Genomic DNA, 15,698 nt, shown 5'->3' with positions numbered 1-15,698 from the left:
GAAGCATACAAACATTAGAATTTGATATTTGACTTTTCTCATACACAGGAGAGAAAATTGTGAGTGGAAATTACAGAACTTATTCAGTCTTGAGCCAGATGCTTTGTTCTATTAAACAGAGATGTGTAAAATATTATTAATAAAAGGGACATCACTAGTAATGTGACATAGTGATTTAAGGTCTTATCTTGTATTACTTTACTGAACCCTTCTCTGAATAGAAACTTAAACTGCTTTTTAATAATGAGAAAGGGTTTTTAGTTTGTTGCTAAATTTAGCTTGGCCCTGTACATACGACAGGTTCTTGAGCCATTTTCAACAAAGATGAGCCGTAGGATTTGCCAGGGCCCAGCGGGTGGCGAGTCCTGGTGGTCTGCTGTTCTCTTATGCACCAGCTTTAAAGTAAACACTGCAATTCTGCGGTCACCAACGCCATGGCAGCCAGCAAAAGGCCTTACTGTGCGGTAGCACACACAGCTCCGGTGTGCTGTGTCCCAGACTTCTCCTTAGGCCCCCCTCAACAACAGAGGATGAGGTCGAGAACCTGTATGATCATCCAAAATCTGGATAATTTCCTCACCTAGACCCCTCCTCTTCAACTTAAGATATTATCATACATGTTCTAAGAAACCTCTTCTTCTTTTACATTAATTGTGGTGTGTAATTCCAATGAATTAATTATAGAGATGGGGCACTTCATTATGGTGTAAATATTTGTGTAGTTTATATATGGTTGGGTGGTAGGCTGCTAAATAAACCAGCCGTTTACTGGAAGAGTTTTCCCTCCAGACGATTAGATAAAATCAAGACATGTTTGTGCATGTGATTCAATCGCTGGAGAATTTTTGACAGACCACATAGGATGCCACCTGCTTTTTTTTCTGAAACAAGTGAAAAATTGTCCATATTTTCTTTGACATTTCTATATTTTATGTCATAACCTACTGTTCATTCTTGGACTGAGAAACTTCTAATGGCAAAGTTAAATTTTCAGTATTGTACCACAGTCAACATTTTATTCAAAGCCTCTAATTCATTATATTTATTCACCTTGTTTAAGAACTGAGAACTTGTGGGACATAAACTGTGACATTGCTGGTGTCTTTAAATTAAAATTTACAGTTTTCTCCAGACATAATGCTACTTGAATTAAACGACTAATTTATGACCACTGGCTGCAGTGTTCTTGTTAGCGAGCTGCACCACAAATGTAACATTCCAATGGCAATTAAGAAACTCACTTTACTAACCTTAACCCATATTTTATGTAAAACAATAGTAAGCTCATATGAAACTAATTGATAATGTGTGTCTAGAAAATAGCAAAATAGTTATGAAATAGAAGTGAGATTCAAGAAGCAAAAAGGTGGTGGGAGGTTTGGTGAGGGTGGGCACAGCAGCCTTGTAGGTTTCCAAACTTCTTAGTGCTGCTAGCAGAAGGATTTACTGTAACTCTCAGACAAGCATTCACAGCTAGGGCTTTAAACGGTCTGTTGGCAAGGTGGCCATGTTGTCTCTGGCACAGAATCAAACCCACTGAACTGAGGTCCAAGAGTACCTACACAACACAAACCAGTGGGATGTTTGAATGATAAATTACCGACGTTCAGTGGTGGAACAAAAAATACTGGCCTTGCTGGGGACATCAGTCTTAATAATTTCGCTGCAAGATTGTACACTGGGTGGTTTGGTCCAATCCAGTGCAGGTGCTGTATCATAGTTTCTCCAAGTGCTGAGAGGGTCAAGTGCCAGTGGTCAGTGGGGTAACATAGAGAGTGTTAAATGACACATTTTATTCATTTACTTGTCTCAGTGAGCAGACCACAATGTTTTTCTCATATATAAAAAGCATTTTCTTGGTAACAGAGTTAAATCACCTGTGGTTATACTTGAAGCTCAATGGATTCACAGAAGCCAAATTGCTCTTTGCATGTTACGATGCCAAGAGCAAATCTTCATGTCACTTATTTGTGTGTTTATAGAACAGAACAAGCTACAATTGGCCAAACAGCACCAGAATAGTGTTAATAAGAGGTGATAGTGAATAAACATGTTTGACACTTGTTAGACATTAAACTTGCTTAGAGGTGACAAAAGTGACATCCTCACTTAAAAAAAAAAACATCTTTACCATTACTTCATAATTACTTACTTTCAGTGTGGTTTTTCATTGATGGGTGCTTTTCATAATATACTGTTAAAATCCTCTTACCAGTTAAAATACATATACATTAATTTAGCTCTTTGTCCTAGCGACCTACTGAAGCTATACGTAGGTGACAATGGCATAAACCTGAGAAACAAATAAAAAAAGGGTCAGCTATTCTGCTTAAATGTATGATATTAGGATATTGTTATATTTTGTCTTTCTGGAATATTTTCTATCTAGCGATGGCAATGTTTGATACTTTTGTTGTGATATAGAATAGTAAAAGCTGACACAGATAGCAGGAATGTATTGGTACTGCATAAAGAATAGAAATAAAATGAGAAATCCATAAATGTAGACACACTTTTCATGAGAGATGCCATCATCAAATAACAAACGATATTTGACAGAATTAAAGAGAATAATTTCTACAGATAGTCCTTCAATAATATTTAACAGGTTAATGTATATTAACACATTATATAAATAAGTAAATGAAGTGTTACTGAATTGTGTGTTTTTCAAAAACCACCTTAACCATTAAATGGCTATGAGGTTTGCTTAGTAGGGCAGGAGACCTACCCACAGGCTGGGTTTTACTGAGGTTATGGTTGGGATCTCTTGGGACAGTGGTCAGCCAACACTGTTTGCTTTTTTCACCCAGTTCTGCACATCTATTGGGCAGGGAGGGTCTCTGTTCTCTCTGCTTAGTGAGTACACCTTTCTACCAGGTCTGGCTCTAAAATTCAATTTCTGTTTCAGTTCAACCTTTTCATGACATGATTACAGTTTGATTTCACAGTTGTAATTAGATCCACTTCAGTAATAATCATGAACTACTGGTTAACTAGAGACCAAATAAACACTAATTGTTGAAAAGTCTAAATGCTATAACTTTATTGGAACAGGATTACGCTACTATGCCCTCTTCTGTCCATTATTTAGTGTTCCCCTATCCCCCGCTCTGGGACCCTACAAGCCAACCTCTTTCCACTGAAGGTGTGTGCCTGTGAGTTTCTTAGAGTGTGTGTGGTGTCAGTCTGGTATACATTTGGCAGGCACACACATACACACACACAGTCAAAGTGGAGTACAGAGCACTCTCTCTCATTTTCCCTGCTCATTCTGTTGGACTTGTTTGGTGGACCATTGGAGAGCATCAGAGACGCCCACACCTTAGAGTGAGTGCCATAAAGTGCCATTCAGCAGTGTGAGCAGCCAGCAGGTTCTTCACCATGCATATGAAGGCAAAAATACTTCAGCTGAGATCGGCTTACTGATTGCTGGACGTTCTACATTTGGATATACCATTGTTCAGCCAAGAGCTAATGCAATCCAGGCATGGTTTAGTTGGAATGCAGCTACACATACAGGGTATAGCAAAATGGCCATGAGGTGCAGTACACATTGATCTACTCTGCTGGAGCACATGTAGGTATGTTTTTCATGAAAATGTTTTTCATGCTACCTAATTAACTAAACCCGTAATATCTAAAAACAATAATTGCATTGCTTCCATTCTGTTTCTAGCATAGTAATTTATGTACAATAGAACACTGAGACATTAGATAGTACAATTAATATATTAGTTTACACTGTGCTTGCATGTAATCTGAGAAAAGAATAAAAAGAACACATAGCATTTTGTCATTAATACTTTATTCTTCATTACTAAAATTATTTCAAAGTAAAGCATTGATATTGATGTCAGTTAGCAATTAGATCTAGGTGATGATAGTGAATGATTAATACTTTTGAATTAAATTATATGTATTTAAAATGCATCTTGAAAAAATATACACATTTTTGTAAATATAATCTTAAATCAGTAACTGCACATTTTTATGTTTAAAACATATTTAGCTGTAGTCTGACTCTTTTCCAGATGAGTGTCTGAGAAGTTATGTGGATGAGCAAGATGCTAAGGCAGTGGAGTTTTGCCGTGCTCCTTCTAAGCATCCCTCTACCTGTCCAAGGGCAACCCATGCACGCTCTCAGCAACAGAATGTACGTGTTGATGCCCTGTAAAACACACTGTTGATTAAAAATAAACATGATTGTTGAGAGAACTGACCACACCTAAGACAATATTTGTATTGAAATTTCTGTTTCCAAGTGAAACATTAATTTGACATAAATTACTTAAACCAGGCCTTCTTAACTCCAGAACAGGGGCCAACTGCTCTGCACAGTCTGAATTATTTTTCTCTTTTCAACTAAAGCTCTTAATGTGATCCCTGAAGGAAATGCTTTGGTCTGAAACCCTGGCAAATTTGCAGCACTAGAATGATTATCTTACATGGCAAAAGAGACAGAGCGCTGCTTGTATGATTTAATATTACTGCATTTTATTTGACTAATAGCAAGTTTCAGTATTAGAAAGTGAACCATTTGTAAGAAGCTAAAAAAATTGACCCAGTTAGGGTCCGAAAAATTTATTTTATCATAAAAAAACATTTTCATCAGTAAGTATTAAGTACAGCATGCAGGTGCTTGGTAAAATTAGATTCTCAAGGCAGTGGGACCTCAAAACAAGAGCAGAGAACCCAAAAACAATCAGACTAAACCAAACTAACTAAAAACTAAGAAGAACTTTATACACTTCATGGAAATGAATACTGTATCTATGTCAACCAAATGTCTATAATAAGTATGATGTTTATATTTTAGGAGAAGGTCAGTGAGTCAAGCCCAACTTATGCATGACCGTGGGCGCTATCTGCAGGACAGGAAGAGACGAATCTGGCTGCAGGAGCTGTTTAAACAGGTACACACTGCCAATGTGTGGGACACCACGTCCAGCGGTGGAGCTAACCTCCAACATGTAACCTGGGGTGCCCAAGTTCCTAAAGCTGCCGGCAGCACCAAAGACTTTCTTTTGGACTTTCAGTTAAAGAGCCCAGGCACAATCGACACCCTGCCACAGGAGACCAACAAAGAACAGCCAGGTGCAACTAAAAGAAAGAAAAGAGTATGTTTGGGGAAGTGGAGAGAGAGCAATAAACGAAGAGGATGGTCATGCTCAGTACAAGCCCAAGTTGCATTAAGAGCTCACTAAGCAGGAAAACTGGCAGTAAGTGAGGGGACAACTGGGAAACAAGAAGGAATGATGCCTCCAATTACTCTCAAACTTTACATGGCCTCTTAAGCTTTTTCCCATAGATTAGTGTTTCTCATCAGCATAAAACACAGTGACTCAAAAGTATAATTGTACCATGCACTGTCAGAGTCACAGTTACATAAATGTACTATTTAGTTTTTAAGGAATGTTGTTCTTTGTACTGGAAATGTTTCTATTATATATAAATAGGTCTGTATTTTCATCAAATCATTTATACTCCAGGTCCCAGTGGATACTGAGCCTATCCAGGAAATGCAAGGTGGAAAAGACTAATGAGATGCAGGTTCATCATCTGGCACCATGCACACACACATTTACATAAAGGAGCAATATTCACTAACCTTTGGCATGTTTTTTGGAAGTGTGTGGAAATCAGAGAACCTGCATACAGAAACATAGAGAATATGCAAAAATCTTCACAGACATATCTTAAGTTTAGAATCAAACCAGCTGCTGTGCCAATGTGCCATCTGCTACGAGTCCAAACTTGATGTCATATGAATTTTTTCATGTACCACACTAATCAGCCATATTAATTTTTATTTATTTGATAGAAATTGTGAATTTATTCTGTAAAGTTTTTACAGTGCTGCTCTTTTATACAAGTTTCAAACAATGCACTTTAGAAATCTGTGCTATTCTCCTGTATTTCAGTATTCTTTTGATACTTATGATTTTTCTTTAATTCTATTGCTTTCCATTTTCAGCATCATCAATTAAACATATGAGCATAATGTGAGTAAAGAAATGTGATATTTACTAAATAAAGTGTTCATGGCAAAGGAACGCCCCCCAAAAATAATTAATTTCTTATCTATAACCCCTTTTTATTTTCTTTATTATAGTTGCAGTAGTTGCAGAAGAAATATGTATTTTCCATTTAAGGTGTTTCATGTCTTGCCTTCAACCCAATATTGGTGTTATTGTGTAAATAAAGTGATAACAGTCATGCACGAAAATACATTTGAATGGAAGCAAATGATAATGTGTCCTTATGTCAACATCCTGAATGGTTCAAACGTTGTAATAAAGAGCAGAGAGCTATAACCATATGTCACTGGAAAAGGTATTGCTTCATCCAAATAAATACATCCTAGCAGATAAATAGGTCATATGATGCACGAAAAATTATTAATAAATTGAATGTAACCCATGGAATAAAAAAATCCATTTTCAAATTATGTCTGAACATTTGAAAAAACAAGCATACAGTATGTACCATCTTAAAGGTTTATGGTGTTCTTTGATTTAATATGTATAAATCTGAAGTCAAATTTAGATTCTCTACTGAAAGCATTTGTGTGACTCTGGCTTGAATATGTAAAATTGCCCTTGTGGTATAAATCTGTTTCTGCCTCTTTAAATATGCCTAGATCAATTGTGTCTAATTGCCTGAACTTCCTGATGGGCAGTCTCATCATTTACAACTGAGATCTGAGGATGGTGACACCAGTTTCACAGCACAACAGCATGTTTTAATTTATTTTAATGAGGTGTTTTTAGCTTAGATATTCAATGGAAAAGGATATTTAGTTAAACACAGGCTTCTGTTTCAAGCTGAACAGCTATGGTGAGTAACTTCAATAAAGAATATAAATAGTCATGTAAAGGACTTTATATACAAATACAAAAGTGGTCCCATCATGTATTTGTCAAAAAAATAAATAAAAAAATGTGAAGTGTTATTTAAATACTTAAGCTGTTGACTTGCAGGTTTTCAGTAATCGCTATGGAGTGATTTTCGCCTGTACCTGTGGTGTGATCCTGGGTGTGGGCTTCTGTGCTAACTTGCTAGTGTTCACTCTCTTCGCCAAACACAACACCCTGCGCAAGAATCGTCTGGACATGTTGATCCTCAGTATGGCTTTGGCTGACTTCCTCACGCTGCTTCTTATCCCGTTCACTGTGCACTCAGCTGTCAGTTTCTCTTGGCCTCTAAGTGACACATCTTGTAAGATTTACCAGTTCCTGCTGGCTTTCTCTCTGTCTGCCAGCACTTACTCACTATGTGCTGTCTCAATGGCTCGAGCCATGATCATCACCAACCCATACCACCCACCCACTACAGACCTTGTTGTGCTGATGCTCATTTTGGCTTGGGCCCTGAGCTTCTTTATCAGCTTGCCATTGCGTATCTTTGCCACTAAAGAGCACCGTGGACCAGGGCTCACCAATTTTACCTTCTGCCTGCCCACCATCCAAGAGCATCACTATCAAGTCATACTTAGCCAGTTTGTTTTGTATTACTTTATACCAATGCTGGTTATTGCAGTCAATTATGTGCGCTTGGCTCGGTTTCTCCACAGCAGCCCAGTGATGTCTATGACCAGTGCACGAAACACACGCCGAGCCTCACTCATGGTGTTCCTGGCAGCTGGGACATTCTCTGTGTGCTGGCTGCCTGGGTATGTCCTTGAGCTGTGTGTGTATTTGGGTCTCTACAGTCATGGCCAAGTTTGGGAGATGTTCTATTTTACCTGTACGGTGCTACAGTATCTACACCCATGTGTCAATCCAGTGCTGTATGTGTTGCTGGCTAAGCGTTACCGAGGAATGCAGGGAGTCTGTTTTTTTCAGTGTAACCGCAACAGGGTGCACCCCCAAGTTACTAGTGTGACTGAAAGCTTCTGAACTTTTCCAAGATGTTCCACTATTGAGTCAAACATTGTAACTTTAAAATATATATTCTTAAAACATGAATTAGTAACTGTAGATTTTCTGTTTCCATACTGTGTAAAACAGTACATTTAAGAATCCACATTTAAATATAATTGGCTTTTTTCAGTACCTATACAACTGCTTTGCTCTTTCACTTCATTAACCTGAACTGACCTGAACACATATGAACATTAAGGAATAGCTAATCTATTAAAAAACGAAACATTAAATATGGCATATGAAATATGTAAACTTTTAAATAAATGCCAAAATACCCATTCAGCAAATGCAATTAAATTTTAAGGGACTTTTCCCATTAATTAGTTAATTTTTATATTTATCCAATAAGTCATGTAGAATGAAGCAAACCGTGTTATATTAAAATCACAAATGAAAATTTTTATAACATGATTTTTAACATTAAATTGACAGCTTTTTAAGGTTAAAAAGGTGAAAAGCATGTAAACTCCATGGAGATTAATTTGACTGATCTAAAATGGTCAAATTGTAAATTATATACTGTCAGCACTGTGTATTTTTAATAAAAATGTTTAGTAATTGTACTAGCTGGGAATTGTTCGATAAACACGTCTGTGACTGTTTACATCTATTTGCATGGATTGAGCCATGTGGTTGGAAGTGGAACACAATAGCACCCCCTAGTGAAACACGGTGCCAAGACCATACATTGTCTGAATGCCATCTTTTTTCTGTTCTGGCTGAATTGGAAAACAAAACCATTCTGAACCATCTGAAAAAAATTCTTAAAGCCAAAATTCCCAAAGATGCAAGTGTACAAAACTAAATGACTACATTTTAGTCAAGATATTAATACCAATATGAAACATTTGAACAAACATTTAAATGAACATTTGGTGTATTGGCCCTCAATTAAAGTCATGCTGTAGTCATTTATGTGCACAATAAAGTGCAATAAAGAATAAAATGTCCTGCTTTATTGTGCAGGTCTATCTTAAAGCCACACTTTATCACAATTTCCATACAATCGTTGAAGTCAATCTGTTTTTATGCACAATTCTCACCTGCCTCTTTCGTAATAAATGGAAAGTGTTATTATTCTGGTGAAAGGTACTTCTTGTATTAGCAGGAGCATGGAATGGCTCATACAAGTGTGACTTTCTGGAATGTTGTCCAACCACGAAAGAATAGGTGCTAATTTTAAATTGCCATTGCTAAATTTTCAAATCATAATTTTCTTGTATTCTAATATTTTCCGATGCACAGCTACCTCACCACTATGACTATATAACAAAGTACGTTATTGCTTTGCTGATATTATAGCTTTTCCTTTTCTGGGAAGACCGTCCACTAGATTTTAAAGCATGACTGCAGGATGTGTTGGGGTGCAGGCCGTATTTCAGTTTTCTTCAGGCTACTCCATTTTATTTTTAATCTGCATCACCATAAATTGATTTATTCTGTTGAGTCCATTTTACAATCATTTAGAAGGTTCTTAACTATTTTTAAGTTAATAAATATGTGGAATGACCTTAATTATTTTGTTTATTGTATGGCTTGAATTTTCACACTCCAGTTTGCTTTAAAAAGCTGAGAAAGTGACTGTAATTTCTTACAAATTTTATTTGTAATTCAAAATAAAACAGCATTGTGCGTTACCCAGAGAGATGCGACTGTTCTCTGTATGAAAAAAGCTTAGCCAAAACATTCAAGGCTATTATAAACAGCCATCTTTTGTTCTAGTCCAAGTGAAGCAAGGATTATTATTTTTTCCCTAAATGCAAAAAGCATGAATGCATGTGTAAGTTGTATGTACACTGTCTGGTAATTAAACAACTTCAATCAAATGTGTGCAGGGTCTTATTACTCCGTCCAAGGTTTGAATAAAGAATGCAATCAAATATGGCTACAAATAAAAGCTGTTGAGGAAACATACATATACATTATATATCTGTGACCATGATGTTCTCCACACACCTTTTCTAAATACTTTTTTTGCATTATGGTTTAATAATACAGTCAACCATAGTCTTCCCTGGACTAACATACTTGTGTTATGTTAAGAGAAGTCCAATTTTTTTTTAATTTGACAATTCCTGGTCTTACGACTGCTCAGTAGGTGTGGACAAAAAAGAGCATTGATTGTGTGGCAAATGCAAACAGCTTTCAAAATACCAGCACCAAAGAGCATAATTTCCAAAACAATTTTCCGAGAAAAGTTGAGCTCACAGTCCCGCTACACATTTAGCCCCTAAAGCAACTTGAACACATGAACATGTGCATCAGTGAAATTTTGAGAAATTGGTGAGAACTAGCTTTAGTAATCATCGCCTCTGCTGACCACCTCCTTGCAGGTTGGCTTCAGTAAGATGGTGTGTTCAAACTGAGCCGTGTAACAGCCTTTAGTGTCACAAAGAGGTGGGTATGGGTCGATGATGCCCAGGTCACACAGGTTCTTCAGTGCCATCAGGTATTTAGTTTCGCCCAGTCGGTCAAGCCAGCGGCGACAGAATGCCAACGTGCCGAAGTTCTCATTGACAACATTCAACAAATGCTTGGCCCTTGGAAGTCTGTGAGAGGGAAGAACACAGAACAATGTTGATCACAATGGTAACTGATTATAAAATAGTAGCCCGAATTCACAAAGTGTACAAGTGAAATAAAATTAAAGTGACACGTAGATTATTTCTATTTAATTACCAATACATGCTTACAAACAACACTGATTACAGTTTTAAGTTGCTACTGCCATCTGAATGTCTAAGATGTCTTATCTTATATTAAAATTCAGAATGCAGTACTGTTGCCTTGTTGCATAAAATTATTCTAATTCTGTAACATTAAAAACTAATATTTAAAGCAGTGTGTGGGTTTTTATTGTGTAAGCTGCATTGTTATTTATGGTAAAATACATGTTATTGTTGCATTGCAAGTGTGCTACTTTACTAGAAACTTTCTCATATTTTGGAATTGTTTAAAAGACTTGCCTGATTGGCACATGTCCAACTTCAAAGTTTTTCATGTAATGTGAACACTCCATGTCATCATGCACCATGCCTTTTCCGGTGCTTCCAAAAGTCTCGATGGCATACACCTCTCCTTCCTGTAAAACAGATGAATATTGAGAATTAGTCGATATGTAAAAAAAAGTAAAAAAAAAAAAAAACAATGTACAGTTCAATGTTTTACAGAGATTTACTGAGTAAAGTTCACTTTAGTTTCATTGCCCGCATGCACATGCACTGTGAAGGAGTGTTCAGAGTGGATTTTAGGCACACCTCAGTTCTAACCAGCTGCTGGTAGCTGATAAACAAGTGTAACAGATAATGGGTTTAGACACACCCTCAAAAAGAGGCTTAGCTTTTTATTCTAAGGGTTTAGTCTGGCATTTTGGCTTAATTAGTATGACATAAGGATGCAAAATATTTTATAATCGTTCCTACGCTGTGGAGAGTCACTGTGATGGCAATGTAATAGTAATTACGGTCAGCAATTTCTCAAAATCAATAATCCAGTTCATTCATTTATATGAAAAGACATTTACCCCAGGTTCCCACTTTATTCAATTTTGTGGGACGGGTTGAATTAACCCATGCACTGTAGCTATAAAATAACTCCAACACAAACCTCCATTTTGGTTGCTTCTCCACCCTTTACAATAGGCACAGTCTTTCCTGCATGTATTCTGTACTGTCCAATTGAATGGCCATTGAGATTCCGTATTGGCTTGACTATGGGGGTAAAAATATTAGCAAAATATTAATAATTTGTACTCATGCTTAGTTTATCAACAATCAATTGTACTGAAGCACAAAAAATACCTTGATATGTTTTCCCATCTAATTCCACTTCATAAGATTCCATGACTTCCTGAATGGATTCTCCAATGTCACAAAGACGAACATCAATTCCTGCACACTGATACACACAGACACACACACACACAACTATAAATTAAAATAAACAAAATAAGATTTAATGTGTATAAGCAAGCTATTTGTTTAAATACAAACTCCATTTAATTATAGTCTATATAAAAACAGTAACCATTAATATCCCCTTGAGAAAGTTTACCTTAATTCCAGTATTTGTGGCATCTTTAACGGCTTCCAGCAGTTTATCATACCTTGGGTTAAAAGTGACAGTGAAGGCACAGTCAATTATTCTACCTGCAAGACAAAAGCCACAGATTAGACTTAATGAAAAGAAAAACCACAAGAACGAACAGAACAAAGCAGATATGCTATGCAGTTCTCTTATTTAACAACATACAGACCATTAATGTGCGTGCCAAAGTCGATCTTGCAGACGTCATCGTATTGGAGCACTGTGGAGTCACCAGCGTTTGGTGTATAGTGAGCAGCACAGTGGTTGAGGGAGCAGCCAGTAGGAAATGCAAGGCCAGCATTCAGCCCATTCTCTTTAATTAGCTTTCTAGAGCAGTCTTCCAGCTTCTGGCTATGATGATAAAGAGCAAAGCAATGGTTTATAATCTCAAAAACATGGCTGTCACTAGTTTTTAATAGAAGCTTGCCACTTGTAAGTGGTGAACTTACCAAATGTCAATCATGGGCAAGCCTGGTTTAATCCAGCTCATGACATAGCTCCTGACCTGCCGATGTGCCTCTGCAGCTTGTCTGAAATCGTTCCATATTTCCTCACTGGCCTGATTCAACACACGCTTTTCTTCATTGCTCATTCTCCATGCAGCATCGCGCCTGATTGGAACACAGGACCATGTTACCATTAACCATTTATGATTTTCGAACATTAGACAACAGAGCACAACTAGAATGAGTGAGGCTTTGGTGTTGATCTTTACCCATCTTGTAAAAGTGGGTATTCACATTCTTGACCCTTAGGGAAAACTCCACTTGGATAAAGTTCGCAGATTGGAATAGATGGAGGGTCTGTTTGAGCCTTGCCTAAAAATAAAAAACAATGTAAATAATTAATTACTGGGCATTTACATTGTTAACTTGAAGCCTTACATACCAAAAGAAAACAAACACACAAAACATAAGAAACTTACTGCCTTTCTTCTTCTTCTTCTTTTTCTTCTTCTTTCCAGATTCCTCACCATCTTCAAAATAAATAAATAAATAAAACACTGGTTTAATAAATATGCAATGTTGGGCAAAAATTCTCAGTAAAAATAACAAAACTATCACTAAGCAAGACACCACATAAAAGGTACAGACCATCCTCGCCATCTTCTTCCTTCTCTTGATCATCCAAGACCTGCTGCTCCAACTGTATATTCACTTTATTTATAGCAGCATCTTCTCCATTTGCATTTCCTGTTAATTCATGCACAGAAATATATATATATATATATATATATATATATATATATATATATATATATAAAATAATAATACAGTGACTCTAGTTTAGTGCTTTTTAATAATAGTTGTTATGAGCGAACAGAGAAACCCAGGAATTATTTCTTATTTTTAAAATCCTTTTTTTTATACGTTACACACACACACACACACACATATATATACATATACATATATAATCACCTGATTAGTGTATTCCGCTTATAAATGCTAACAAATGATTGGGTTGTATAGAATAGTGAAGCCAACATTGGTTTAAAATGCTGAATCATAATGTCAAATCCAATTCAGTCTACAGGCCTGTTTATCACATAGATGCCCGACAACTCGGCATTTATGTGAACATGACGCACCTTTAAAATCCACCACCATCGCACACATTCATTGCCAATGTATTTAGTATTTGTTAGTCTAAAAAAGGGATCGTCAAACTACCGTACTGGATGCAGACTTAGTAATGTAGTTCATATTCTTAAAAAGACATGCTATATATATATATATATATATATTTTTAGATAGATAGATAGATAGATAGATAGATAGATAGATAGATAGATAGATAGATAGATAGATAGATAGATAGATAGATAGACTGTAGCTGACTAGCATATGGGGGAAAAATATCTGCTGTGGCTCATGTGCTTATGTAAATTACTACATAAACAGGTCTGATGATTAAATGAAAGATCAGTAGCTACATTGATGAAACATTAGGCCAGAAAGTGAAGACAAGATTGTGCATAGTCTTTATCTGATTACCAAACTAATGACATGGCAAAAGTCAAGGGTTAAAATGAACTTTAAACCACTTGAGACTGCTCTTATTTATAGCCATGCACAGGTATTAAAGTCGATGCATTCTGAAAATGGCAGATAATAATCTAATCTGAGAATTGTATGTAAAAATTGTACAATCTTAAGTGAATATCCCAAACAAACACTAAACTGGGACTATAACCAGTTTGGAGTAGCAAATAAACAGGATGGAGTGATTACTTGAGGACTGCAGTTTGTGTGTATAAGTAATTAAGTAAGTAAGTAAGTACTCGTATTTGGAGTTTCTGTCCCAATTTCTGTTGTACAGTTTATCTTGCTGGTGTACTGGTTTTGGACGCAGTCCGGGAACTCGTTGTCCCAGTGTGCGGCCTGTATCAGTTTTTACCGGCTAGCATCTTTTACATTCACTAGCATTAGCTGCTCCTGCTAGCATATTTGACCATTTGAACACATTACAACACTAACTACAGAAACTCGTGAACTACACTCAAACGACATTTCTGCTTAAAATTAAGAGAAACCAGTCAATCAGCTCGATACTGTGAGTCCTCGTGGAGAACTTAATGTTAACGGCGGCTCTGGAAACAGCACGCAGGTAGGACGCTACTTCGAAAGGCCAAGCACTCAGCGTACACGAGCAGGATTGCGGCTGCTTATAGCGCTACTGGTTTTATTTCTTTACCTACGATCGCCGCTTTACTCTTCTTTTTCTTCTTCTTTTTCTTCTTCGACGCGTCGTCGTTGTGATCGGCTTCGTCTTTGGGCTCGTGTGCGTCTCCGTTTTGAAGGATATCTGCTCGAGTTCCCTGCTCCGCCAGCTCCTGGTCCGCCATGTTCGCACAGGGGAGATCCACAGCACAGACACGTGGGTGAAGCGCGGGGCTTCATCAACACACCCGAACCAGACGAGGCTCAGAGCACACACCTTTCATACACTGACGCAATCATATATCACATATCTAATTATATCCTTTCTACATTTATGCTTATCTCCTCAGGCTTAATCAGAGTACATGTGAATTTCAGCAATTCCCCCCTGATAGATAGATAGATAGATAGATAGATAGATAGATAGATAGATAGATAGATAGATAGATAGATAGATAGATAGATAGATAGATAGTTCATTCAAGACCAAAATCCACAAGATTATGCCCTAAATAAAAAATCAAATGGACCCCTCTTTGAGATTATTAAACATTCTTGTGCAAGTGTAAGGATCTGAGTGGCCAAATTGTGACATCAAGAATGGTAGAAGGTATCTAGAAAGCAGAAGGTCTTGTGATGCATTCCCCTGGTATGCAGTGGTGAGTACCCTCCAAAAGTGATCCAAGGAAGGACAACCAGTGGTGACAGGGTCATTGGTACTTGAGATAAATAAATGCAAACTAGCCTGCCTGGTCTAATTCTACAGAAGAGCTACAAAAGTATACAACTGCTGAAAATGTAATGCTGGTTATGATAGAAATGTGTCAGAACACAGTTAACCACAGATCACTGTATACCGGGGCTGCAAAGACCGGACAGAGTGCTCATGCTGGTCCCTGTCCACCGCTAGAAGCACCTGAAATGAACATGTGTGGAACAGAATTGGACCAAAATCCCCAGATCTCAATCCAGCCCAGCAACTAAGTAGTGATGGACAAATGAGTCAGATCCATGGTGACAA

The 15,698-nt window shown here is 37.1% G+C and overlaps 4 protein-coding genes across 4 annotated transcripts in view; 3 read left to right on the top strand and 1 right to left on the bottom strand.

Annotated features, from left to right (window-relative positions):
- The window catches only part of LOC310729433 (dynein light chain roadblock-type 2), a 130,721-nt gene that overhangs the window by 96,566 nt on the left and 18,457 nt on the right, over positions 1–15,698 (top strand). The gene's annotated exons all lie outside the window — the stretch shown is intronic.
- pthlhb (parathyroid hormone-like hormone b) lies at positions 4,053–6,314 on the top strand (the record flags this gene model as incomplete). The annotated part of the gene is made up of 2 exons (XM_083547604.1): positions 4,053–4,156; positions 4,820–6,314. 2 exons carry the CDS (start codon positions 4,053–4,055, stop codon positions 5,205–5,207), a joined length of 492 nt encoding a protein of 163 aa, XP_083403730.1. The 3' UTR covers positions 5,208–6,314.
- Positions 6,704–8,544, top strand: LOC310729429 (galanin receptor 2a). The gene is made up of 2 exons (XM_083547593.1): positions 6,704–6,840; positions 6,984–8,544. Exons 1-2 carry the CDS (start codon positions 6,838–6,840, stop codon positions 7,899–7,901), a joined length of 921 nt encoding a protein of 306 aa, XP_083403719.1. The 5' UTR covers positions 6,704–6,837; the 3' UTR covers positions 7,902–8,544.
- metap2b (methionyl aminopeptidase 2b) lies at positions 9,511–14,957 on the bottom strand. Its single transcript, XM_083547578.1, has 11 exons — positions 14,712–14,957; positions 13,109–13,207; positions 12,940–12,990; positions 12,730–12,832; positions 12,464–12,625; positions 12,184–12,365; positions 11,982–12,076; positions 11,729–11,825; positions 11,535–11,638; positions 10,895–11,010; positions 9,511–10,477 (listed from the first exon to the last, which is right to left on the bottom strand). Exons 1-11 carry the CDS (start codon positions 14,860–14,862, stop codon positions 10,225–10,227), a joined length of 1,413 nt encoding a protein of 470 aa, XP_083403704.1. The 5' UTR covers positions 14,863–14,957; the 3' UTR covers positions 9,511–10,224.

The sequence above is a fragment of the Silurus aristotelis genome (genome assembly GCF_946808225.1).
Source record: "Silurus aristotelis genome assembly, chromosome: 7".
Lineage (NCBI taxonomy): Eukaryota > Metazoa > Chordata > Actinopteri > Siluriformes > Siluridae > Silurus > Silurus aristotelis.
Note: the sequence above shows the minus strand (reverse complement) of the source record. Positions and strands in the feature narration are given on the sequence as shown.